This window comes from Oryza glaberrima, chromosome 4, assembly GCF_000147395.1.
Source record: "Oryza glaberrima chromosome 4, OglaRS2, whole genome shotgun sequence".
Taxonomy (NCBI): Eukaryota; Viridiplantae; Streptophyta; class Magnoliopsida; order Poales; family Poaceae; genus Oryza; species Oryza glaberrima.
The window spans coordinates 26188413-26215934 of NC_068329.1; the positions used below are offsets into that span (position 1 = coordinate 26188413).

At 41.7% G+C, this 27522-nt stretch overlaps 2 protein-coding genes and 2 long non-coding RNA genes across 6 annotated transcripts; 2 read left to right on the forward strand and 2 right to left on the reverse strand.

Moving 5' to 3' along the window:
- The first annotated feature begins 8128 nt into the window (after positions 1 to 8128).
- Positions 8129 to 15653, forward strand: LOC127770402 (putative ABC transporter C family member 15). Its single transcript, XM_052296107.1, has 11 exons — positions 8129 to 8251; positions 9127 to 11486; positions 11677 to 11763; positions 11848 to 12513; positions 12606 to 12770; positions 12954 to 13248; positions 13343 to 13557; positions 14050 to 14355; positions 14685 to 14748; positions 14855 to 15094; positions 15170 to 15653. The coding sequence occupies exons 1-11, from the start codon at positions 8155 to 8157 to the stop codon at positions 15271 to 15273; spliced, it is 4599 nt and encodes a 1532-aa protein (XP_052152067.1). The 5' UTR covers positions 8129 to 8154; the 3' UTR covers positions 15274 to 15653.
- LOC127770403 (uncharacterized) lies at positions 8250 to 10792 on the reverse strand. Its single transcript, XR_008016951.1, has 5 exons — positions 10644 to 10792; positions 10420 to 10560; positions 10164 to 10303; positions 9175 to 9242; positions 8250 to 8412 (listed from the first exon to the last, which is right to left on the reverse strand). It is a non-coding gene; the product is annotated as an uncharacterized LOC127770403 (long non-coding RNA).
- Positions 15654 to 19277: 3624 nt separating the features above from the next.
- Positions 19278 to 24690, reverse strand: LOC127770475 (uncharacterized). Its single transcript, XR_008016978.1, has 3 exons — positions 24554 to 24690; positions 20935 to 21064; positions 19278 to 20831 (listed from the first exon to the last, which is right to left on the reverse strand). It is a non-coding gene; the product is annotated as an uncharacterized LOC127770475 (long non-coding RNA).
- LOC127770473 (putative ABC transporter C family member 15) lies at positions 20337 to 27486 on the forward strand. Of its 3 annotated transcripts, XM_052296205.1 has the most exons (11): positions 20338 to 20445; positions 21802 to 23549; positions 23836 to 23922; positions 24215 to 24880; positions 25043 to 25207; positions 25304 to 25598; positions 25730 to 25944; positions 26059 to 26364; positions 26646 to 26709; positions 26838 to 27077; positions 27165 to 27486. In XM_052296205.1, exons 1-11 carry the CDS (start codon positions 20415 to 20417, stop codon positions 27302 to 27304), a joined length of 3957 nt encoding a protein of 1318 aa, XP_052152165.1. In that variant the 5' UTR covers positions 20338 to 20414; the 3' UTR covers positions 27305 to 27486. The 3 variants fall into 3 exon arrangements, with proteins under 3 accessions (XP_052152166.1, XP_052152165.1, XP_052152164.1); XM_052296204.1 differs by lacking the exon at positions 20338 to 20445 and having other exon boundaries at positions 21690 to 23549; XM_052296206.1 differs by lacking the exons at positions 26646 to 26709; positions 27165 to 27486 and having other exon boundaries at positions 20337 to 20445; positions 26838 to 26940.
- Positions 27487 to 27522: the final 36 nt, after the last annotated feature.

Below are 27522 nucleotides of genomic sequence, written 5' to 3' on the forward strand. Positions count from 1 at the left end.
ATTTTTGGTGGAACAAAGAATGAAATGAATTCCCTTAATAGAGGGTTTCTAAAATTTGTGAGTGATTTGTTGCAATGAAGTATGTGATGGAGACACATGGTAGGTGGGAATAAAGATCATGGTGGGACCCAGAATATACATGCATGTGCGTGAGAGACGGACCGCGGGGGGAGTGTCCGATTTTTTGCTCCCCCGTCGGTCGACTGACGAACAGCATTTTCGACAATTAAAACAGGTACAAAATGACTCCCAGACAGTATTATTAAAGGCGATTTTCGCTGATGCGGCGTGGTGGGGTCCACATGTCAGTGCCTTTTCTTCTTCTTCGCCCTTCCTTTTTCTTTTCTCCGTTTTCCTAAGCACGCCGGCATGCAGGGCGGCCCTCCACGACATATGTACTGTAGCAGCATATAACATAAAAGTTGCAGTTTTGTGATAATTTTTCATGCTATTGTTGCAGCAAACTGAAACATGCCGCTAATGTTGCAGCAAACTGATAGTTTTCTCATTAAAGTTGTAGTTTTGTCATTTTGAACTATAGAGGGACTGGAAATGGACTTCTTTCCCTTCCCGCAACTTGATCGCTTGGGCCCATGACTTCTAAAGGCCCAAACACATTGTCGAGACCTACCTGCTCACTTGTTGGGCCTTCCGTCCTGTCCTCTGCACGCGTCGACCAGAGTGCAGAGCAGACTGCAGTGCAGAGTTGGATTCCGCCAAGGCACCAACCCATCACCGCACCGGTGCCGGGGAAGAAGACCGTACCGGCGCGCGCGGCGGCGGCGGCGCCAGCCACCACCAGCTAAAAACGACTCTGCTGCTTACTCGGTGCTAACTTTCGCAATCCGTCATTATGATTCTGCACCTAAGGCCTAAACACAGCACTAATGTTGGATCAAATCGATCCACATCTCTCGATCACTTAGGCTGATGAGTGGTAGCTAGCACAGAACTGTATATACTCTTCCTTGCAGATCAGGACAAGAGAAAGGACGAAGATTAGCGTTGTGTGTAATGACTGGCTCAGTGCTTAACTGCCTTTTATTGTCCTCTTTAAAAAAAACTGCCTTTTTATGGTGTAAAGTAGCCAACGTGCTTGCCTGCGTCGGATCGCACTAAACGTTGGGCTGCATGACAGTATATGCATGACAACCACACAACAACAACGACAGATTAGTTCAGTATATCTATATATATACGAATACGATGATTAATTAATTATAACAAGGGAGCTGCATGACTTGAGTTGACTAGCATTGTTTGGTCATCTGCTCTCTTGCGCCGCACGAATTCAGCTAACTTTTGACACATCCATTTGTCTTAATTAATTTTTTCCCTCCCTTTCTTTGCATAGTATAAATTTGTTGAGCGTGGCTGCCAAGGAATCTACATGGATGGGCTAGTGTTCGTGTGGAACTTCAATTCCTTTGGTGTTTTGACAATATGTTAGGGAAAAAAAGGACTATTGACTTGACGCTTTTACATGAGATAGATTTCATCTATTAAGATGGGGACGTACTTGGCCGTCTTAATTTTGTCTTGACCCATCCATTTGTCTTAATTTTGTAATTCTTGTCCTTCTTCTTGTGTACTAGCAACCTGCAGATTGTAGTCGATTGAGTAGCTGCCAAGACATGGCTAATACAAGGGTGGCTGTACTTGTATGAGAGAGAGAGCGAAGTTTATTTGTTTTTCATTATCTAAGAAATGTGCGGAAGTTGCTCTGATGTTTCTTTGATGGTTTAAATGAAGAAGATGACTAACTTGACTCTCTTACATGAGGTTTATTTCCTTTATTAAAAGACGAGGACGTCGTATTTGTCTTGATGACTGTATTTACATGACATGCACATCAGATCAATATGTTCGAAAAGCTAAATCATACATGATGACTAATGTTACTACCGATTTACTGAATCTGCACATGGAGTTGCTCTGCCTTTGCATGCACGGCAAAGTGATTTCTGGTTTGAGATAGGAGAGTGACAGATGACAAGACACAGTATAATGTACGCCAGTTGGCTGAATTGCCAAGTGGAAAGTAACACCCAAATCAGGGTTAGAAATTAGTACTCCCTCCGTCGTATAATATAAGGGATTTTGAGTTTTTGCTTGCACTGTTTGACCACTCGTCATATTCAAAAAATTTGTGCAAATATAAAAAACGAAAAGTTGTGCTTAAAATACTTTGGATAATAAAGAAAGTCAAAAAAAATAATAATTCTAAAATTTTTTAAATAAAACGAGTGATCAAAGAGTATAAATAAAAACTCAAAATCTCTTATATTATGGGACGGAAGTAGTATAAGAGATGGCGATGCATGTACTGCTCTCTTCTCTTTGGCTTCCCAGAGTGCACACCTTATGTGGCCACTAAACTCTGATCGATGACAAGCATCAGCATGACTATATAGGTAGCTAATCCCTCCGTCTAAAAAAAAGGCAAACCGTGGGTTTCCATACCAACGTTTGACTGTCCGTCTTATATGAAATTTTTTTATAATTAGTATTTTCATTGTTGTTAGATGATAAAACATGATTAATACTTTATACGTGACTTATCTTTTTAATTTTTTTTATAATTTTTTTAAATAAGACGAACGGTCAAACGTTGGACACGAAAATCAAGTTTTGTCTATTTTTTGACGGAGGGAGTACCCCGACTCCGATAATTGCAGAAGACGGCTGTCAGGGAAAGCAGGAAGCATGGGGTCCGCTGTCAGCTTCAGAGCTAATTAGAGTGTGGATCTCATTCTCAAACTGTCAATCAAGCACCTACTACTGCTGCTGCTGCACACGCCCGCATGCATGCATATTCATCCACTATAACCAAATTAAAGCAGCTAAAGTGATTAAAGAGGTGTGGACGATCGATTTTGCTATCTGCTCCGGTTTCATTTCGTGTACTGCACACCCTGCACTTATTACCATGTTTTCTGTGGCCAACTGGCCATGCATGGAGCTGATGTGTTTTAGCCACCAATTCTAGAACTACTTCATTCGTACTAAAATAACTTAACCTAAAATATAATACCTAAAATATAATGTGATCTATATATAAGTTAAATTATTTTAGAATAAAATCATATCATGTATGTATAATGATATTTTCTTTTATCCAGATTTATATTATTAGGATATATCAATGATTAACTTGTTTTAGAATTGAGTACTCCCCCGTCCCATAAAAAATCAATATAGTACTGGATGTGATACATACTACAAACTGGATATACATCTGTCCAGATTCATTGTTCTAGAATATATCATATTCAGTACTAGATTCCTTTTTTTTCAGGACGGAGGGAGTAGAAGGTAAGCACATGGCTAATTAATCAAGATTGACTCGTTTTACTAGAAAATTCCAAGTGCAATTAATGGCCGTACAGACTCGGCCATGGGTCGGTACGAAAGAAACCACGACACATGTACCCACCTACAGCTTGCATACATCACACTACGTGCATATGCATGCATTATGTAGCACACGGGCCGGTGTACGTACGAACTGAATCGACAGACATCCAACGGCTTGCACTGTGCACCGGATGCATGATAGGGTTGCATGTGTGCACTGAGACTGCTTGCGTGTCGCGCTGCAGAGATCATGGCCAGGCCGTATATGTGATGGTCCGAGCGGTCGGCGTCGAGAATATTGCGGCCATCGCCAGCGTTGATACATGCCGAAAAGTGAGTCAGGGCTAGCGGCTCACTAATTAATTAACTGCAGGTGATGAGTTAATTAATCATTGTGTTGCCCTGTTAGGATGTTACTACTAGTAGTATTGTACTCGTTACATCCTAAAATATACTACATCACTTAATTAATAGCGATAATTATAGCGATAATTATTTTAAAAGGGAGGTGGTAGACTTGTAGTGCAATGGTTGCAGGTAGGAGTAGCACGTTGTTGGTGGACCGGTGCGGAGCCCACACTCGCGCGAACGAATGTATGAGAGAAATGGGAATATGTGTATTTTGAGATAAATTGGAATATGCGTCGCGATCGGGGGTCCGTATCGTGAGGCGGTGAGCGAATGAATTCTCGCGGCCTCCCAGAGCGGCGGATGGGTACGGACAAGAAGCAGGAACTAAGCAGTGACATCACCTCACCACCCATCCCCTCTCTATCTCTCTTTGATTGCTTCCGAATCGGCACGAATTTACAGTCCAAACTCCAAACCATGTTGTATCAACGGAGATTTGAGCCGTAATTTTGACAGGATCGATGATGAACGAGATGGCAGTAAAAATGGCGCGTGGCAGCAGCTCAGCTCACGAGGAGATCGGTCTGATTCTGATGGACTGATACGACGAATTTCTGATACAGTTGCAGTTGCAGTTGCAGTTGCAGGCTTGCCGCTGTCCCGCTCCCGCGTGCTTCAATCCGACCCCAACCCTATGTGCACTTTCGCTCACGTAGGTATCCGCGCCGGAGAAAGGGACGCTGTCACGGTGCTTTTCTCATACCCATTTCGTCGTGCCTCCCCTGCTGCCTTTCGCTGTAGCACTATGCAGCTCCGGCTCCCAGCCTCTGAGGCTGAGCCATCTCCTCGCGCTGCTGTTCACGCGGACCATTCCGGCCAGCTACAGCAATCGGCACGACGACTTTAGGCTGCGGCATCGCCATCTCGCATCAGTGGCCTGTTCCCTTTTTCATTATTCAAATGATTGTTAATATAATTATTACTTTACGCTGGAGAAATACGGTTTTCCAAATTTTTTTTAACGGTGCGAAGTTCTATTGATAGAGCATGAAAAAATTACAAGATTACAACTCTGTAGGGTCGTAACCAGGAAAAAAGAAAAAAAATATACCACCACCCGCACACCGACAGCGCCAACACACAACCCGGGAGAAGGCTAGCACCGGACCGGCCACCGCTAAGCGTGACTGACCGCCGCTAAACGTGACCGACCGCCGCTAGACCAACAAAGGAACACAGACAAGATCGCCCTTTAAGGGATGCCAAAAATGACGTCTTCAAGAAGAGAAGCGACGGAAAAAACCGCCGCCGCCGTCCGTCGGGGTTTAAAGAAGCCGAGACTAGGCTTTCGTCCGGCAACCGCCCTTGAAGGGTGAGACATCACGACAACGCCCTCAGGAGGGGGAATGAACCATCGTTGTTGGCCCGGCCAAGGCCGGACTAGATTTTCACCTGCCGATCACCACCTGCGAATCCTTGGCTGACGCACCGATGCTCCACCACCTCTCCAGCTATGCCGACATGCGGGACCCCTGCACCGGTGTCCCCCGCCGGCCAGTCTTCGTGCGCCGAAGACCGCGCCACACCCACCGGCAGCTCCTCCTCGCACCGAGGTCGCCTCCTCCACCGCCGGCCGCGCCTTTCGCACCAAGCCGGCCTCCTCCACCGGACGCGCCTCTCGCGCCAATCAGGCCTCTCTTCATTGGCCGCGCCTCTCGCGCTGATCCGGCCTCCGCTGTCATCGGCTGCGCCACTCTGTGCCAAGCCGGTCTTCGACCCCTCCTCCAAACGATGCCGCGCCGGTCCGATGTAGCCGTCTGCCATGTCCTTAGCTAGTCGTCCGAGGCCGTCATACCTCCGGCGACCGTGGTCACCGCCACCGCAGCCGCTGCTGCCGAACGCACCACCGTGCCACAGCAGCCGCTGACGCCGCCGATGCGACGAGCTTTGAGGCCTCTGCCTCTGCACCGACAGGCGTTGCCGCTGCTGCCTCAGGCCGCAGCCGCGGCTGCCACTGGCACCGCCGCCGTTGCCCATCACCAGCCGCGCTGCCAGTCGTCGCCGTCCGCGAGCCTCGCGCCGCAGTCGCTCGGCCTGCTGCCACCAGGGCCGGCGGCGCTGCAGCCGTCGCTCGCCCCCAGCGGTGCGAGCACCGCCGCCCGTGCGCATCTCACCGTCGCGGCGGCCACCGCCGGCTGCCGTGCAAGTCGTCGCCGTCGCGTTGCCGCACCGTAGCCGTCGCCACCGCCTCGTCGCGCCGGTGTCGCCGCTCCGCGGCCTCCTCCGCCACCAGCACCCACTCCGGCCGGATCTGGCCAAGGGATGGCCAAATCCGGCGAAGGTGACGCTGGATCCGCCGTCTCCTCGCCGGGATCGGTCGCCGCCGTTCGCCGCCTCTCCCGCGCTGAGAGGGGTCGCCGCCATGAAGGAGGCCCCGCCGCCGCCATTATGGCTCGCCTGCCAGCTTTCCGGCGGTGAGCTCCGGCGGCGGCGAGGTGGGGGAGGGGGAGAGGAAAGGCGGCGACGCTGCTAGGGTTTCGCCCCCCGTGTGTGTGTTGGGGGGGGGGGGGACGGAGGGTGTGGAGCTGTTACGTTTTCCAAATTATTACACATCCAATATTAGATTTATTTTTTGGGTAATTTGGAACTATGCCATTATAATTTTTCAAAGTTTGAGATATGCCATCGGTATCTCAATGACATGTAGGACCCACATGAGTCAATGACATGTGGGTCAAGATGGCATATCTTAAATTTTATAAAATTATAATGGCATGTTACAATTTTCCCTTATTTTTTTAGGACGAACGTAGTATTTGGTAAGTCTGTTTTTCTAATCTAAATCAAATGGTGCCTCGTAATGGATTCTGACACTGTCCTCACGGCTATCTGATCCGGCAGTAAACTAAGGTTATCTGAGCTGACGGGCAGTTGCTGAGAAATTATGTGCTGTCAATTTTTAATCTGTTCGTGTTGGGTGAATATCATGTGCTTAGATTGTATTTGGTCGATCGGTATATTTATTCTGCTGCAAACCTTTTCAGCCGTACGCATCGCACCAACGGAGATGGTTATTTTTTTTTATAAAAAAACTGAGCATCATTTCGTGGCAACTTTGGCAACACGTGTGGAGCCCTTTATGTTGTGTTAATAGTTAGCTTACGTGCCCGGATTCTCGAGCTGCTGTGTTGCCTTTTGTGCGTGTTGATGCAATCGACCGATCGATCGATGACGGATAAAAAATACCGGTGAAATGATGATGGATTGATGGAGAATATATTGTGGAAACTATAGTATGTTTGGGTGTTCAATTGAAGCTGGTTTCTTTCATGCTGTCTTTGGTATTGTCTGCATGCTTTTTTTTGCTCTTGTCTGCATGCTTAAAGTCGTTCTGCACCCGTGGCAGATGATTACACGTGCCACTTTTAAAACATTTTTTTGCGTTGTGTAAAAAAACTCTATTCCTCTAATATATTGACATACAATTTTTTTTGCGTTCGTGAAAAAAAAACTTTTCAAACCATTTCCAATACTCTGACCACAAAGCTGTGTCTCTTTGAGTTAAAGGAGAATTATAACTTATAAGTTTGCCCTTGAGTTCAGCAGAGGGCAATACACCTGATTTGATACTTCTTCCGATAGAATACTCCACTAGTCCGCGTCCATTAGTAACGGAGGTGCAATTCTGAACTAAGCGCATTGATTCCCATTATATACTTCCTTTCCTAAGATGCAATGGTGAAGTTGAGGATGCATGATGTCTATAATTATACTACATGCGAGTAAGCACTTAAAAATTTGCGGATTATTTAATTTATCAGGTCTATCTGACTGTTCAGCACATACCGATGATTTTTTCAGAAAATTGATTAAAACCCAACCATTAGATCCAAAGCCAATGTACACAACCAATGTATTGGTGCACTTATAATCACAGATGTGGATAAATGGTGTGCATGGTTGGTTTTTTGAGCGTGCACGTTTTTCTTGTAACCGCATAAAGAAAGGTGACTGATCGATCAGTAATGTGTGCATATGCACTTTCATAGTTACATTATAATTGTAGAAAAATAGTTAATGTAGAGCCAAATATGCACTATATGATGCATATCACTTCAATTTCCCATCGAACGAGCCCCTATTCTACGGTGGTGTGGGGATTAAAAAGGATTAGAGAGGATTGAGAGAGAATAATTCCACACCACAATAGGTGTGGAATAAATCCTCTCCAATCCCTATCTCGTAGGGATTAACTGAACCAGGCCTTACCGGGGTGAAAACCGTATTTTTGGATCTCTGTCACCGTGTACCGTGATACGCCAAAACCCGTAACCATCTAGCGCGGACTCAGGCCTCCCCACCTTCTATATCACCATCACCAGTTCACGGCCACTGCCCATCTCTCCCTCCCTCTCTCCTCCTCCCCTGTCTCATTCGCATTGCGCCATGGAAGGAGCGAGCCTGCACTTGCATGTTCTCGCGAGGATTCCCGAGACGGCGCAGCAGGCGTTTCTCCGCTGGGGATTGCTCCGTGATTCTTCAAGTAAGGTTTAATCATACCCTGCATCTGCATGCAGAGATTGGTTCATGCATACGTCTGATTCCTCCCCGCCGAGACATCCATGAGTTTGATTGCACTGCATGGGTTTTCTTTGCTATTATCTTTGTTTCTCCTTTTTCCCTTCTTGTTCTTTTTTCCTGCCTCTGCAAAATGTTTGCAAAAGAAATTAGGGGAACTGGAAAAAACGAAAGGTTCATGATAAGTTTGGGGTTCTCATGTTGGGTGAGTTCATACATTCTTCACATGGATAAGAAGAATGTGAACAAATGAACAATCCAAGCATCTGTAACCATTAGCAGACAGGAAACAGCAAGGACCAATACGTGGTTGCAGTTCATAACAGTCGTGGTTCTGTTAAACGTATTCATGTTGATAGGTGGGATAACACGCAGAAGTTACATGTTTACTATGAGAACAGCTGTATACATTTGCTTGTGGCCATACACATGTTCCTTAAGGAAAACTCAGCATGGCAATCAGTGATTAACTTTCTGTTCTCATATCCATATAACTACTTTGGTAAAAGAAAAATCCATATAACTATAGGAAACGATCCAGAACATTATTAGATATTACAGTCTCTTACATAACATTACTAGATATCATGGATTTATGGTTGCAAAACATTTGAATGGATTAAAAGAAATATTATGGTGTCATTAGGGAAATGGAATATTCTTTTCAGTACACTGGATTCCTAGGAGAAGTTGTATCTTTAGCTGGAAGCCAACAATAATACTTTGTGTTGGTTCATTGTAGTAAAAGCTTTTGATAAAAGGGTATATGAAAAATGACTCTTGAACAAATCTATTCTCCTGTTAGTTCTTAACACATAAATTTACATTGCAACATTACAGATTCCACTAAATTGCAACATTTGCAAGAATGGCAAGAAATGTACTCACCTTGCTTCTGGATGGACGCTTTTGCACTGATACACCTGATATTCATCATGAGTATCTTGGTTCAGTTTCTGTATAAGAAAATAAGGTGGTGCAGGCAGAGATTTAAGACATCAACTGCTGAAAGCAAGCATTCATATCAGGAACAGAAGAACACAGACAAAAAGCTGGGTATAACATATCAAGCAAGCAAAGTTTGTTGCCTGCTTAACTTAGCAAGTCATACTCTGAAGATAGTAGTTTTGTTGTTACAAGGAAGCATAAGTGACTGCAAATATCCAGCATTTGTTCTAGGTGAAAGTGTGCAGGTGCTATCCTGGATAATATTATCACTAGTAGCGTTCAGTTTTCAGAAGACGAAATCCGCAAAGCTTCCGCTTATAATTCGAGCATGGTGGATATTTAGCTTTCTGCAATCAATTACCAGTGTGGTATTTGATCTCAGGTCCATTTTACTCGATCATGAATATTTAGGACCTGAAAAATGGATTAACCTGTTCATGCTTGTTATCTGCACTCTTCTATTTGTAATTTCCGCCAGGGGAAAAACAGGAATCACCCTTGTAGATAACAGCATAACAGAGCCACTATTGAGTCCATCTACAGGACAGCAGACAGAAATCAAAAGGCCATGCCCATATGGAAAAGCAAATCTTCTACAACTTGTCACATTCTCCTGGATGAACCCTGTGTTTGCTATTGGATACAAGAAACCTCTAGATAAGAATGATGTGCCAGATGTCTATGGGAAGGACTCCGCTGAGTTCCTTTCTGATTCATTCAAAAAAATCATAGATGATGTTGAGAACAGGCATGGTCTAAATACTAAATCAATTTACACAGCAATGTTCCTATTTATTAGAAGAAAAGCTATAATGAATGCAGGATTTGCAGTCTTAAGTGCAAGTGCATCCTATGTTGGACCATCCCTGATCAATGACTTGGTGAAGTACCTAGGGGGAGAGAGGCAGTATGGACTCAAAAGAGGTTACCTTCTGGCTGTTGCTTTTCTCAGTGCCAAAGTTGTGGAAACAGTTGCTCAGAGACAATGGATTTTCGGGGCTCGACAGCTCGGGATGCGGCTGCGGGCGGCTTTGATATCACATATCTATCAAAAGGGACTCCGCCTATCCTGCAGTTCAAGGCAGAAACACACAAGTGGAGAGATCATTAACTACATGAGTGTAGATGTACAAAGGATAACTGATGTTATATGGTACACCAACTATATTTGGATGTTACCCATACAGCTTTCTCTTGCTGTCTATGTTCTCCATCAAAATCTAGGGGTTGGAGCCTGGGCTGGTTTAGCAGCAACACTGGCAATAATGGCTTGCAATATTCCACTGACCAGAATGCAGAAAAGGTTGCAGGCCAAGATCATGGCAGCTAAAGATGGTAGAATGAAGTCAACGACAGAAGTTCTTAGAAGCATGAAGATACTCAAACTTCAAGCATGGGATATGCAGTACCTTCAGAAGCTAGAAGCTTTACGAAACGAGGAGTACAATTGGCTGTGGAGATCTGTGAGGTTGTCCGCTGTAACAACATTCATATTTTGGGGGGCACCTGCATTCATATCCTCCATAACATTTGGCGCATGCATATTGATGGGAATTCCTTTGACTGCTGGTACTGTTTTGTCTGCTCTTGCTACATTCCGGATGCTACAAGATCCAATCTTCACTCTTCCCGACTTGCTTTCAGTGTTTGCTCAAGGAAAAGTTTCAGGTGATAGGGTGGCCAAATACCTCCAGGAAGAAGAATTGAAATATGATGCAGTTATTGAAATACCCAGGAATGACACAGAATATGATATTGAGATTGATTATGGAATATTCAGCTGGGAACTCGAGACAACATCTCCAACTCTGAAAGACGTAGAACTAAAAGTAAAAAGAGGGATGAAAGTAGCAATCTGTGGAATGGTCGGATCTGGAAAATCAAGTCTATTATCATCCATACTTGGGGAGATGCCAAAGCTAGCTGGGACTGTGAGGGTCAGTGGGAGCAAAGCATATGTTCCTCAAAGCGCCTGGATCCTGTCTGGGAACATCAGGGACAACATTCTGTTTGGAAATCCATATGACAAAGAAAAGTATGACAAGATAATACAAGCTTGTGCGCTGACTAAAGATCTTGAGTTGTTTGCAAATGGTGATTTGACGGAGATTGGTGAAAGAGGAATTAACATGAGTGGTGGACAGAAACAACGAATTCAGATAGCAAGGTCAGTATATGAAGATGCAGACATATACCTTTTTGATGATCCTTTCAGTGCAGTGGATGCTCATACTGGAAGCCAACTTTTCAAGGTTTGTTCTGTTAGTTTAAAACTTTCAATAAATGCTCAAGTATGAAGGTTATGTCTTAACTCCATTCTTCGTGGCATTAACTCCATTCTTCATGGCATAACGTTAATAAAAAAAAGGGCAAAACCTATTTCGTTACTTTTAGACCAATAATCGTTAGACTCTAAGCAAATGAAACAAATTGCCTTGGCAGGATTGCCTGATGGGAATTCTTAAAGACAAAACAATACTGTATGTGACCCACCAAGTTGAATTTCTTCCTACCGCTGACCTTATACTGGTATGTATCTAAAATACTTTTTGGTAGATAATCATGTCAAAAGGTTAGTGTTGTTAAATAATAACACGTCGATGCAAAAAATAGGTGATGCAGGATGGGAACATTGTTCAGAAAGGGAAATTTGATGAGCTTCTTCAACAGAACATAGGATTTGAAGCCATAGTGGGAGCCCACAGCCAGGCTCTTGAGTCTGTCATAAATGCCGAAAGTTCTAGCAGAGTGACATCCACTGAGAACAGTAAACCAGCAGATACTGATGATGAGTTTGAAGCAGAAAATGAAACAGATGATCAAATTCAGGGTATAACAAAGCAAGAGTCTGCACATGATGTATCACAGGACATCAATGAGAAAGGGAGGTTAACACAAGATGAAGAGCGAGAAAAGGGAGGTATTGGCAAGAAGGTTTACTGGGCATACCTGAGGGCAGTTTATGGAGGTGCCTTAGTGCCAGTCACAATCGCAGCACAGTCCTTCTTCCAAATATTTCAGGTAGCAAGCAACTATTGGATGGCATGGGCATCTCCTCCAACATCAGCAACCAGGCCAACTGTCGGATTAGGGCTCATGTTTGCCGTATACATAGCATTGTCAATTGGAAGTGCCTTGTGTGTCTTCGCTCGGTCCATGCTTGTTTCACTAATTGGGCTACTAACATCAGAAAAGTTCTTCAAGAACATGCTCCACTGCATCATGCGAGCCCCAATGTCCTTCTTTGACTCCACGCCTACTGGAAGAATTCTGAACAGGGTTAAGACTGACTTAGTTTGTAAACCATTTTATACTGCATCACGTACTCTCTCCACCCCTAAACTAATAGGTGTGTATTTATGCTTTAACAGGCCTCCAATGACCAAAGTGTTCTAGATCTGGAAATAGCAAACAAGCTTGGTTGGTGCGTATTTTCAGTCATACAAATTCTGGGGACCATTGGTGTTATGTCCCAGGTTGCCTGGCCAGTTTTTGCCATCTTCGTTCCAGTAACGGTGGTCTGTTTCATGTGTCAGGTATGAACTCCCAACAAGAAAAAAAAACTTTATTACTAGCCTTTTGTACTACCATAGCACCATGTGCAAAAGTCACTCTGTGCACCACGATGAGTTCCAAGAAGCTATAGGTACACCTTTTCTCCATAAATTATAGCGTTCATTCACAAAATACTGAAACCACATACTCTATGTAATGTGCAGCGATACTACATACCAACAGCAAGAGAATTGGCTCGTTTATCACAAATCCAAAGGGCTCCCATCCTACACCATTTTGCAGAATCGCTTACAGGAGCATCAAGTATAAGAGCATATGGACAAAAAGATCGTTTCAGAAAATCAAACCTTGGACTTGTCGACAATCACTCCCGGCCATGGTTCCATAACATTTCTTCAATGGAATGGCTTTCTTTCAGGCTAAACATGTTATCCAACTTTGTCTTTGCTTTCTCTTTGACCCTGCTAGTGAGCCTTCCTGAAGGTTTTATAAATCCAAGTAAGCTCTAAGAAGCACTTAGGCTCTTGGTGATTATGGAAGCATTAAGTCACTCTATGTTGGCTGTTTTCAAACTTATATATTGTACATGCAGGCATTGCTGGACTTGCGGTGACCTATGCATTGAACCTCAACTCACAGTTGGCATCTATTATTTGGAACATCTGCAACACAGAGAACAAAATGATATCAGTTGAAAGAATTTTGCAGTACTCAAGGATCCCTAGTGAGGCTCCTCTAGTAGTTGATTATCGCCGCCCCCCAAACAACTGGCCACTTGATGGAAATATCAATATAAGATGCTTGGAGGTAAGTGCAATGGTGCTATGAGCTGTGAATCTAGACAAGAAAGTTTATAATGCAAATATAATTTTATTTAGCAGAAATAAAATAAATTTTATCATCAGGATGAGTTCACCAGAAAACAATATAAGTTTGAAAAAGAACAATAAATGCCTAAATGAAAATTACTACTCGGGAAAAATTTTCAAAAGGAAAACATATCTTAGGAAGGTGCTTTATTTCCTGATAATATTCTATTGAAGAGGAGAACAAGAACGCATACAAAAATCTCTGAAGTAGGCTTGTCATGGTTTCACTTTTAAATGTTTGCATAAGAGAAAAAGAGTGTCTTGAATCGGAAACAGAAATGATAAAAGTGACAATTTACTTCTATTTCTGTATAATGAAAGAAATCAATATTACAATAAAAGGAAAGTTTATTTATAAATTTTCTTAAATTAGTAGTCTTTGCTCAAATGAAGCCATCCAAATGCCGTCTTCACTTTTACTATTTTACAGGTTCGATATGCAGAGCATCTCCCATCTGTTCTGAGAAACATATCATGTACAATTCCAGGAAGGAAAAAGGTGGGGATTGTAGGACGGACTGGAAGCGGAAAGTCAACTTTGATTCAAGCACTTTTTCGGATTGTTGAACCAAGGGAGGGAACAATTGAGATAGACAATATTGACATTTGCAGAATAGGGTTACATGATTTACGAGGCAGACTTAGCATCATTCCACAGGATCCTACAATGTTTGAAGGCACAGTGAGAGGGAATCTGGATCCAGTGAATGAGTACTCTGATCAACGTATATGGGAGGTAATTAACCAACTATGCACACTTTCATGATAAATAAAATGTTTTTCATCATATGAAGTAGAGAGCTTTGCTCTACATATCATTAGCCATATCATAGCTATTATTGCTTATAAATCATAATCCATGTTAAATAACACCTTGCTATGTATGGATAATGGGTATCTGCTATGAAATCAATATGGATATAGTAGACTGTAAGAATGTGATGTATAGTGAGTAGTAACTGTGTCAAATAGAAAACGAAACTTAATTCTTCTATTAATTTTTTTATCAGAATACAATTATTCTATTATTTGATTAGCTATCTTGTTTAATCTCCTGCTGGCCAGATATTGGATAAATGCCAGCTTGGTGATATAGTTCGACAGAGCCCGAAGAAGCTGGATTCAACAGGTAATGTATCCTTTTTGGGTTCAGTGGTAAAATTTGAGAAAAGTAGGGATCAGATTAGAAATCCTACCACAAGTTATGAAATGATCAAATAAGATTTGGTCTGCAGTTGTCGAAAATGGGGAAAATTGGAGCGTTGGGCAGAGACAGTTGTTTTGCCTTGGGAGGGTTCTGCTAAAACGAAGTAATGTTCTCATCCTTGATGAGGCAACTGCTTCAGTGGACTCCTCTACAGATGCAATTATCCAAGAAACAATCCGCGATGAATTCAGGGATTGCACCGTGCTGACAATAGCACATAGAATTCACACAGTTATTGACAGTGATCTCATTCTTGTCTTCAGTGAAGGTAAGCCACACCCTTGACAAACACATGCCAGTTTTTTACATGCCACTAAATTGTGCGCTCTTATCTGATGAGCAGGAAGAATCATAGAGTACGACACACCATTGAAATTACTGGAGAACGAGAACTCTGAATTCTCTAGGCTCATAAAGGAGTATTCACGGAGATCAAAGGGCTTTTAGCAGTGCGGCACACTACAATTTGAAAAGCGAGGAGAACAGCATGAAGCCAACCAAGCGCACTACAACAACACACTTGGGTAGAAAGGGGCCGCACTCCACACGATCCCAAATGACAAAGAACGCACAAAACCCACAGAAATATACACCAACTAAGGGGCCTACCGTTGATGTTGGCTAGCTCTTAGGTTCAGGATGATCCCCAAGTAAAGAAAAGAAACACAATTTATGTAGAGTACTGTAAGTATGAGCTCAAGCTGAAGTGGGGGAAAACTTTCCCCCAACTCATGCAATGCAGCGAAGCTACTCATAGTCCAAATGTAATTGCTTGAAAAACAAATAAAGGTAATACAACGGAGCGAGATTTTCAGCGAGGGGACTTACGCGCCAGCGTGCCTCACTCCACTCAGGCATTCCGTCGAGCAGGCAGGCGGCGTTCGCGGTTCATCCGGCGCCGCGGTAACACGCGCTGATCCGAGCGGGAGGGTCAGGGCAGAAGCCAGATGGCGGTGGCGAACTGGCGGTGCCCACCGGCTTGCAATGTCGGCCCGGGATTCGGAAGGGGAGCGGCGGGGTTCGCTCGCCGGCGGCGAAGCAGGGGTGACGGCGGGTAGAGGGACACGGTGGCGGTCAGAATATTGGGATTCTCCGGATGAACCGCGAGGCGGGCTAATCGGGATCGTCCATCGTTGATCTAACCGCTTGCACCACATTGCCTATCTGACAATTTTCTCTCTTAAAAAAAACTGGCGTGCCAAGTGAGCCAGTGGTTGGTTCAGTGCTTAACTTTGTGCACAAATTTTGGCAATTTGACCCTTTAGAGTAGGTACAATAGCAGGCTATAAGCCAACTATAAACATATTTTAAAGAGATAAAGGAAGAGAGAGAAGAGCAACAGGCTACAGATCTGTAACCAGCTGTAGCACGGACTCCAAGACGTAACGTGTGTATGACAGGTGGGATCAGATATTAATAGTATATATAGTAAGCAAGTATTGTATGAATTATCTATTACATTGCTATAAATGATTTGGAATTAGTAGTTGGCTATACTATTAAACTTGCTCTTACAAAAACTAATTATACAAATGAACCATGGCCAAAACTTATTTAAAAAAAAGACCCTTTTGTATGGCGCTGAACTTAGACACCTCAGCGCCACGTCAACTGGAGTTGAATGTCGTGCCACCGTGGATGGGAGTCTGAGTCGGCGCGCCAATGTGCATTCAGCGCCGTGCTATTTGGCGCTGAGATGTCTAACTTCAGCGCCATGGGATTTGACGCTGAACAAAAGGGTCATTTTTAAAATAAGTTTTGGCTACGGTTCATTTGTATAATTAGTTTTTACAAAGGATCAAATTGTCAAAATTTGTATAACTTCGTGGCTGTGTTTGCGAAAGAAGCTTATGCTCGCACGAAAAACGAGGTAGCCCATTAACTCATAATGTAATTAATAAAGTTTTAGTTTTTCTTTTAAAGAAAATATTAATATGATTCTTTAAAATAACTTTTATTTTATTATAAAACATATCGTTTACGGTTCGAAAAACATGTGCATAGCGAAACATGCGAGTAAAAGTGAGAATTTATAGTTCCGAACATGGCCTTTGTCACGTTAACTTAACTGTGGTAACTGTGGTATGGTTCATTGTGTGTGGTTGGCTTAGCTTATTGCCAAAACAGTGTTTTAGGAGTATAACAGTTTCTTATTAGCAATGTAGCTCACATTGTTAATAATGCAGTTGCAATGGGTGTAGTTTTAACTTCAAGATTTCATGTTCAATTCTTAACACATTAACAACTTTCTCTTAAAAAATACTTGGAGGGAAACATCTTCCTTCAAATCGTAATTTCTTTTTAAAAAATGTTGGAGGGACATTTCTCAATTCAAATCTCGTTTTTTTATTAGCCAATGTGGCTCACACTCACACACCATACAGCGCAGGAAAAAGTCGCGATCATGTCGGCCGATTCTGATTTCTACAAAAGCGTCAACGAGGACGATACGCGCGTATATGTGGTAGTGGTGTCTGTGTGTGTGTGTGTGTTTTTTTGTTGTTGTTGATTCAGCTTCGCTCGGTAGTAATGCTAGATGTGGTTGCCATTCAGAAAAAGTTGGGGCTTGGTTTTCTGCAGCAGCCGGCCGCTACGGCGCTACGGTGCAACAACAGCTAGTTCCCTTAACAACGAATGATACGAGTATACTGGCCCCATCGTTTCGCTTATTCGCGAAATAAACGAAACTGTATATTTACAAACAGAAAATAATATGTGAATAAAATCTTTATATACGTGTTCTTAGTGATCTGAAAGCAAAGGCTTAAAAAACCCTAAATTCAACTCCAAATTTAAGGTTGAAAATTTAAATTTTAACTAATAAGTATAAGCATAAACGAAAAGATGAGGCCGTACGACTCCCGCATGGTAACCAGGTATAGTTTGCTACCCTCTCTTTTTTAAGACGTTTTAACTAAATTTATATAAAAAAGTAACATTTTAAAGATAAAACAAATATATTATTAAAATATACTCCCTCCATTTTATAATGTAAGACTTTTTAGCATTTCTCACATTTATATAGATGTTAATAAATCTAGACATATATACATATATATGAATGTGGGAAATGTTAGAATGACTTACGTTATGAAACCGACAAAGTATCCAACATTGAATTTAATGAAGCCTTGTATTATAGATGTTGCTTTTTTTTTTTACAAATTTAGTAAAACTCAGAGAATATTAATTTTAAAAATAATTCAAAACGTCTCATAATATAAAATATACGAAGAACTATGGACAAAAATTACAAATGGTAGGCCCGCCCTGTTCTTTTCTCATTAAGGTATAGAGTTTACCTCGGTTTCTTTAGCACTTTTTTCAAACGGTGCGTTCCATACGAAACTAATCCTATTACCTTTTAAGCTAGTAAATTTATACTTTACAGTGTATTTGTGAGTGCAAACAATACAATGTGTGTTTAAATATCACAAACAATACAAACACTGTTCTAGAAATCCTTATGTTTTAGTATAGAGGGAATAATTGTTTGATTTATTTTGGGAAGCCACCCTACAGAATTTCCCTGCTTACTGTCACGAGTGTGGTCATTGTCACGGCAATGGTTTATCACTTTATGATAACAAACATTGCTCACCACATGTTATTGAATTAGTTTTGAGAGTAACTTTCACTTATGGAGAAACCATCTTTGCTCGGTTAGCCAAAATACACAATAGTCCTGGTTGCAATAAAAACCGGAATTAAAGATTATCTTTAGTCCCGGTTCAAAAGTTTAGAGTTGCTTTTTAATCTTTAGTTCCGGTTGGTATTAACAACCGGGACTAAAGATCTATTTTTAGTCTCGGTTGGTAACACCAACCGGGAAAAAAGATGCCTAATATCTTTAGTCCCGGTTACCAACCGGGACTAAAGATCTATTTTTAGTCCCAGTTGGTAATACCAACCGGAACAAAAGATCGTGGCGGAGAGTACAAGGCATCTGCCATCTGCGAGATCGAGGGGGAGGAGACGGGCAGCCTTATCTCTTCACCTCTTCCTCCACTGACCTTATCTCTTCATCCCATCTCTTCCTTTTCCTCCTCTTCCTCCTCTCCTCTAACTCCTCTTCTTCCCTCCCCTATCATCCCTTCCTCTTCCTCCTCTCTAACTTCTCCTCTAACTCCTCTCCTTCCCTCCCCATCAACCCATCGGGCGGCCGGCGGCCTCGCGGCGGCGCGGCGGCGGGCGGAGGCCTGGGCGGCCTCGCGGCGGTGGGCGGCGCTGCGGCGCGGCGGCGGACCGCAGGGCCTCGCAGCGGGCGGCGCGGCTTTTCTTTTTTTTTTTAAGAATTTGTGATTCGGATCTGTGTATTTGATTTGTGTGTGATGTCCGTGAATATGTGATGTATTTGTGATGAATTTTGTAGAAGTTGTGATGTAATTTTATTTTAAGATTTTGTGATCTATTTGAATATGGCCGATTTGGGGATTTGAGGATTGGGGATAATTTATTTGGGATTTTGGGATGGGGATAGAGTAAAATCAATATATTAAAAACACAATGAAGAAAAGAAAATAATAATAGGGCAACCGGATCTAGCTAGCTAGGCTAGCTCTATCAACCGAGACTAAAAAGGTTCTATCTTTAATCCCAGTTGGTAACACCAACCGGGACTAAAGATGTATTTTTACTCCCGGTTTTTTCACCCGGGACTAAAGATAGTGGTAGTCCCGGTTTGAAAACCGGGATTAAGGGGGTTACGAACCGGGAGTAAAGCCCCTTTCTCCACCAGTGTTTATCACACTTGTATGCAACCACGTTCGTAGACTGGATTGATGAACTTTTTTTTACTAACCTTTTACAAATTGCCTAAACTAAAACTTGTTCCGGCACCAAACAAGTATGTGTCCGGATTCTTCCATGCCATTCCACTACTCTAGGTGCGCACACATGCCTATCAATTCTCACAAATCAACTTGGGGCCTACCTATCGTGCGAGCGAACTAAGACACCATTATCTTTGAACTTCGATAGTTTGAGTTATTTAAGTACTATGGTAGGCAATTATTTTAACCGGCTTGATAAATCGATCTTTTTCATGTCGACCTGAAGTGAGTGACCATGTAAACAGAGTTGTAAATACCACTGTAGCGTAGATTTTTTTAACCATGAACTAGTTTATGTAGACATATGTTATAGCTTTATAAGTTTACAAAAACTTGTTATGAAGAAAAGGTTGCATGTAGCGAATGAAAGCAGAGCTATCACATTAGATAACGGAATATTTATACTTGATCGTTTGATCATCCACCACAACACAGATTCAGATTGGTACACCGGTGCCGATCTGTCATTGATCTGAGCCTCAAGGTTGGATCCGAATCATACGATACTGTCTTTACACGCGTCGAGCCAGAAAAGTTAGCCAAGTAATCGAGCATTAGAGGGCACATACTTTACACGCACTTAAGCACTTAATGACTGTACTAATCCAAGTACGACATCTAAGTATATAACCTAATGGAAACTACTAGCAAGGCAGTCCCCCGTGCTAAGTTGTAAGCTGATTTACACAAATGTTACTGTTCAGCAGCTAAGGACAATCTCTAGTCGAAACAGTAGCTGAAGCCAACGGCTTCAACATGGTGTACAAAGAAACTGCAAATCAATCAGGTAAGATTCATGCTAATTTTTGTCATGCTCATGTGAATGGAATCTTGCTTTATCGTGTGCTTTCTACTGAAGTAGAAGTTTTTCAAATAATTATTCCTAGTCATTTATAAATACTTTGGAAGGAATTCCTACCTTCCGGAGCAGATCACAACCATTTCACTATGTCCCCACAAAGATACGGTAGAACCAGCAAGTTGAATAGATAGTATTTGTTGGGACACAATAGAATCAATAATACTGCATAAGATTAACCTACACGTAGGAATTATAAAGGCGCTCCTTGATGGAGCATTTCAATACAACATTATCACAAGAAGAAAATGATATATAGAACACAATACCTGGGAGCAGCTTGATCCGTCTGACCTGCCATTTTGCCAAGCTACCTGAGAACAAAGGTGCATACATACTATCACACTTTAATGCGAACTGAAAGTATGTACTTGCAATACAGGCATTAGGAATTTAGATAAGAGTATTTGCAGAAACCTGATGTTTATACATACAATCTCATAGATTCTCTTAACTCCTAAGGTAGATGTTCTAGGACTCCTTACACTTCGCTGCGGTGTCCCACATATGGCGTCCTCCTTGATTAGATTAAAACTGTACTGTATGTCTGCATCAGAATCACAGAATGTTCTTACGATGTTAGTAGTTCTGTATAACCAGCATCCTCTGTTCAGTTGAGGTAATTCCCCTTCACCTTCCATCAAAATGACCGTAGGTGTACACCTTGAAAAATCCCAGATAGCCAGACAGGTGAACAGTATGTTACAGAAATTAAGAGCATGAAGAAGGCAATGGGGGTCTAGATAGGTCATGTTTTGTGGCTGTGTGCATTTCTTGCAGAGGTCGGGAGTGGGCTCAATTAGAATGTATCATCTTGTTGTATTTGATTGAGTTTTAATAAAGCTTCCATTATTGAGAAATGGGCAACATGGAAAAATAACATATTTCAGGCTTAAACTTGCGATGTGCAACAACAGAAAAGAAGACCACAGCTTTGACGCAGTTTATTAAGTTTCATATAATAGAATACTTGAGTTCTGAGGTTTTTGGGCCTGGTTTCCCCTCAAAAACTGGGCCAAGTCTCTTCTTCTTTAATGAAAACAGGCTCTCCCTGTCCTCTTCTAAGGCTTTTCCTCAAAAAAAGAATACTTGAGTTCTTTATGACTAAGCAACTAAATAGTGTGGTTCACAAGTTTTACTTGGCATACGTACCATAAAATGAAATTAAAGGTATGGTTTTTGCAAAATGGCACACTTGTGTCAATTATCATTTGAACCAGAAGAAATATCAGATTTTTTTAATTCTCCTTTTGTACAAATACACGTTTGTTCATTGCAAAACAGGGATCCAATTCACCTGCGGCACACAAGAACCATTTCCAGATGCTTCAAAAGAAGAAAATGTGAAAAACAGGAGGAAATCTTCTTATGGAGAGGCAACTATTTCACAACATTTCACTTTCTCTTGGATGAATGGTCTTCTTGCTAAAGGTGCCAATAAGCCTTTGAATGAGGATGACATACCAGATGTTGGTAAGGAGGAAAGTGCCCAACACATCTCCAGAATATTCAGTAATATCATTGTGAAAGGGAATTTTCCTCTGACAGTTTCATCGATTTGTAAAGCAGCCTTCCTTCTCATTTGGAAGAAGGCGGCACTCAATGCAACCTTTGGAGTCCTAAGTGTAGTTGCCTCCTTTGTGGGGGCATACTTAATCAAGGACTTCGTGGGCTATCTAAGTGGAGATAATGGATTTGAAAGAGGCTACTCTCTTGTTCTTGTATTTGTAGGTGCGAAGGCTATAGAAACTCTTGCTTACAGACAATGGTTCTTTGGAAGTCTACAGGTTTATTTGCGCCTAAGAACATCTCTGATGTCTCAGGTATACCAAAAGGTCCTTTATTTATCAAGCCAGTCAAGGCAGAAACATACCTCAGGGGAGATAATTAACTATGTGAGTGTTGACATCGAGAGGATTGTTAATGTTGCATGGTATGTGAACATGGTCTTCATGATGCCTATACAGATTACACTAGCAACTTATATTCTTTGGAAAAATCTTGGTCTGGGTTCTTTAGCTGGAATAGCAACAACAGCCATAATAATGCTTTGCAATATTCCTTTTACAAGAATCCAGAAAAGATTGCACGCAAGAATTATGAAAGCAAAAGATGACAGAATGGACATGACATCTGAAGTTATAAGAAGCATGAAGATCTTAAAACTTCAAGCTTGGGATATCCAATACCTTAGGAAATTGGAATATTTGAGGAAAGGAGAACATTTGTGGTTGTGGGAATTTCTAAGACTAAAAGCACTACTAGCATTTATGTTCTGGGGAGCACCTGCTGTCATATCAATCATGACATTTGCTTCATGCATTCTGATGGGAATCCCTCTAACAGCTGGAAGAGTGTTGTCCACACTAGCAACTGTGAATATACTGAAGGAGCCTATCTTTAGTCTACCAGAATTGCTTACTGCCTTTGCACAGGGGAAGGTCTCAGCTGACAGAATAGTGTCATATCTCCAAGAAGAAGAAATAAGATCTGATGCAATTGAGGAAGTAGCAATAGACGAAAATGAATTTTCTGCAGAGATTGATCAGGGAGCATTCAGTTGGAAAACTGATGCAAAAATCCCAACACTTCAAGATATACATGTAAAGATACACAAAGGGATGAAAGTGGCAGTATGTGGAGCTGTTGGGAGTGGAAAATCTAGCCTGTTGTCATGTGTACTTGGAGAGATGCCAAAAGTGCAAGGAACGGTTAAGGTCTTTGGAACCAAAGCATATGTTCCACAGTCGTCATGGATACTTTCTGGGACTATTAGAGAAAACATTCTCTTTGGGAGCCCATTTGAAACTGATAGGTATGAGCGGACAATTGAAGCATGTGCCTTGGTTAAAGACATCGGAGTTTTCTCGGATGGTGATATGACAGATATAGGAGAACGGGGAACGACTATGAGTGGGGGACAAAAGCAACGGATTCAAATAGCAAGAGCAGTTTACAAGGATGCTGATGTCTACCTGCTTGATGATCCTTTCAGTGCTGTAGACCCTCAAACTGGGAGGCATCTATACAAGGTCCTTTTCCCCTTAAGAGCCAACAAAAGAAAATAACACCAGGGTCACAAAAATATAATGCTTTGATGGTTTCAAATTTTCCATAGTTAAAAGAAGTCATCATGTTCTCTAGGACAAACAATGGGCATCGTATATTTGAGATCTTGTGATTATTCAATAATCTTGTCCATATTATTATTGATATTTATTTCTCTCGCTAAAATAAATTGCTCATATCTATATTTTTACTGGCAAGGAGAAGCCCTGTTACATAACCATTAACATTGGCTCTATACATTTTTTGCAGAAATGCCTGATGGGGGTCCTAAGGGATAAAACTGTGTTATACGTCACGCACCAAGTTGAATTTCTAGTTGATGCAGACCTTATTATGGTAAGCCCCCGAAAAAAAAACTAAAGACATGATTGTACTGAACATTAGGATAAATAATGATGCCTGCTAAAAACATGCTGTGCATATGGGAATCCTTTTAGAGAATTTACAGCCCTTTGCAGGCTTGAGGTGTAGAGGTATCTCCTAGTGTTAGTTTTGTATAACTTTCAGTAGCTACACCTATCAGTTCTCATGATCCACACTAGGAGATACTACTACCTCTCAATAACTCATAAGGATTCCAGAAAAGAAACTAGTATGTTTAACTTGACTGGTTGAAGCAATATTGCAGGTGATGCAAAATGGAAGGATAGCACAAGCAGGGAAATTTCAAGAACTCCAACAGAACATGGCTTTTGGAGTTATCTTTGGGGCTCACTTTTGTGCCGTCAAACAAGTTTGTAACGCAAAAGGCACAAGCATATATTTGTCAAAGCATCATGCAGAATCAGAAAAGGTACCAAGCATCAATGAGTCCGATGCAGAAAAGGAAATCAGCAGCAAATGGCAAAACACAAATATGATAAATTGCAGACAAGAAGTATTTAGAGATAACACTGAAGAAGGGAAATTGCTGCAGGGTGAAGAAAGAGAGAATGGATACATTAGCAAGCAAGTGTATTGGTCATACCTCACAGCTGCTCGAGGTGGTCTTTTCATTCCTATGATAATTGCAGCACAATGTTTCTTTCAGATATTTGAAGTGGGAAGCAACTATTGGATGGCATCAGCTTGCCATCCACGAACTGGAAGCAAATCAAAAATGGAATCCACCCAGTTCATGGTATATGTATTTATATCAGTTGGCAGCGCCTTGTGTATCTTGATTCGAGCAGTTCTTGTAGCTGTAACCGGCCTCCTCACATCAGAAAAATTGCTCAAGAGCATGATGCATTGCATCTTTCATGCTCCTATGTCTTTCTTTGACTCGACACCTACAGGGCGAATCTTAAACAGGGTCAGTCCATTCTCCTGTCTCAGAAGTGTAAACTATGTAAAATAAATCCTAAAGAAATTCTATGTAAAATAAGTAAACATATACTGCATTACACAGGAAAGTGTAATGTGCATGTCGTTTTACCTGAGTTGCTAATACATGATTTTTGCATTGTTCATGTAGGCTTCTATTGATCAAAGTGTGCTAGATTTGGAGACAGCGTCAACATTAAGTGAGAGCACATTTTCAGTGATGCAGTTTCTAGGAACAATACTAATCATATCATATGTTTCCTGGCCAGTTCTCATTATTTTTATTCCATCAATATTGATTTGCATCAGGTATCAGGTAAGAGTTAACTGTAACTTAGTCCGATTCAAAAAAGTATCAGTACACACAATATGCCTATTGAGAATGAATCATATCTCCCATAATATCCTGCAGAGATATTACAGTCTAACAGCAACAGAATTAGCTCGCCTATCAGGAATTCAAAAGGCTCCAATTCTTCATCATTTTGGGGAAACTTTCTATGGAGCTGCAATAATTCGAGCATTTCGCCAAGAAGACCGGTTCTACAGATCAAATCTGAGTCTACTTGACAATCATTCAAGACCATGGTTTCACTTGATGGCTGCAGTAGAATGGCTCTCTTTCAGAATGAATTTGTTATGCAACTTTGTCTTTGGGTTCTCGTTGGTTTTGCTTGTGCGTCTTCCACAAGGTTTTGTTAATCCAAGTAAGTTTTGACTTGTTCGGACCCATGAATTTAATTGAACGTAAACTCATGCTGTTCTACCGTCATTCAAACTTGAAGGATAAATATCTTTTTTCTGGTATAAGGGTTGATGTTCTCTTGCTGCAAAACAGGCATTGGTGGGCTGGTAGTGATGTATGCATGGAATTTGAATACACAATTATCAGAAGCCACCCGGAATATAAGTCGTGCAGAAGCAAACATGATATCAGTTGAAAGAATATTACAGTACACAAAGCTTCCAAGTGAAGCCCCAACCATAACCGAGGGTAGCAAGCCACCAATGGCATGGCCAGAGTTTGGCATGATAAGCATAAGCAACTTAGAGGTATGGTTCTAAATGATTAGAAAGAAGATCATAATAATTTTATTTCATACTAAGTATCAGAGGTGTACACCCTTTAGTTGGCCCAGTAATGATATTGCCCATTTAATCATACAGGTCAGATATGCAGAACATCTCCCTTCAGTATTAAAAAACATAACTTGTGTGATTCCAGCTGAGAAAACAGTAGGTATTGTTGGACGCACAGGTAGTGGGAAGTCAACCTTAGTACAAGTACTTTTTCGGATTGTTGAGCCAAGAGAAGGGACCATCAAGATTGACAGCATCGACATCTGCAAAATTGGACTTCATGATCTGAGATCGAGAATATGTATTCTCCCACAGGATCCGGTGATGTTCGATGGTACAATCAGAGGAAATCTTGATCCCATGAACGAGTACCCAGATAGTAGGATATGGGAGGTAAGTGCAGAAAACTTACATGTTACATCCTAACTAGAATATATGACAAAGCTTTTCTATTTGCATAGACAATGGTTCCATAAACAGCAAAAATCATATAAAGCAAAAAAAATGGGTAAGCGTGAATAGACGACAACAATATGAAGTGAAGATGGTACAGATTGCAACCCCTATCCACCAGTAAATGAATAAGACCTCAAAAGCAAGCATACAAACTAGAAGTAATTTTAGGGTAGATCAACAGTAGTTTTCATTCTGAAGTAATGAACTACCCATGTCAGGTAGTAGACAAGTGTCAGCTTGGCAATGTGGTGCGCTCGACTGAGAAAAAGCTGGATGAAATAGGTACTGCTCAGCATTAAACTTTTGAAGGAAGACAAAAAAACTGCAATGAGTCCTTTAGGAAAAGAACATGTTAATATGTAGTTTTTCTGAAATACTTATGCTACTATGAATTGATATTCCATTCGCAGTAATTGAAAATGGGGACAACTGGAGCATGGGACAGCGACAACTATTTTGTTTAGGCAGAATTCTCCTGAGGAAGAGCAAGATACTAGTCCTTGATGAGGCAACTGCTTCAGTTGACTCTGCTACAGACCGGATTATTCAAGAGATAATTCGTCAAGAATTCAAAGATTGCACAGTGCTTGCAATTGCCCATAGGATGAACACTGTTATTGATAGTGACCTTATTCTTGTTCTTGGTGAAGGTAGGTATACCACTACAATACTAAAACAACCTCAGAATATCATGTTGCACAGCTACGTCACTCTTTAAATCTGATATCTCTATGCAGGTAGTATTTTAGAATACGACGCCCCCACCAAACTGCTCCAGAGAGAGGACTCTACATTCTCTAAGCTAACCAAAGAGTACTCACAACAATCGCAGCACTTCAAGTCTTCAACGGCAATGCACAGGATGGGTAGCTACTAATTTTCCTGAAGACATACTACATTCTACATGGCTATATTCCCCACGACACACCTGAAGTATCCGCGCCACAGCAACTCAGCAAGGGGCAGGGAATTGCTTCGTAGTCCAAGTAAAATTTTCTAAATGTTGCATGTAAAACCTATGAATAGCAAAACAGCGTAAATGATTAATTTACAGAAAAATGGCACTACCTTAGCTTGTGATTCCCAGATAAGAAA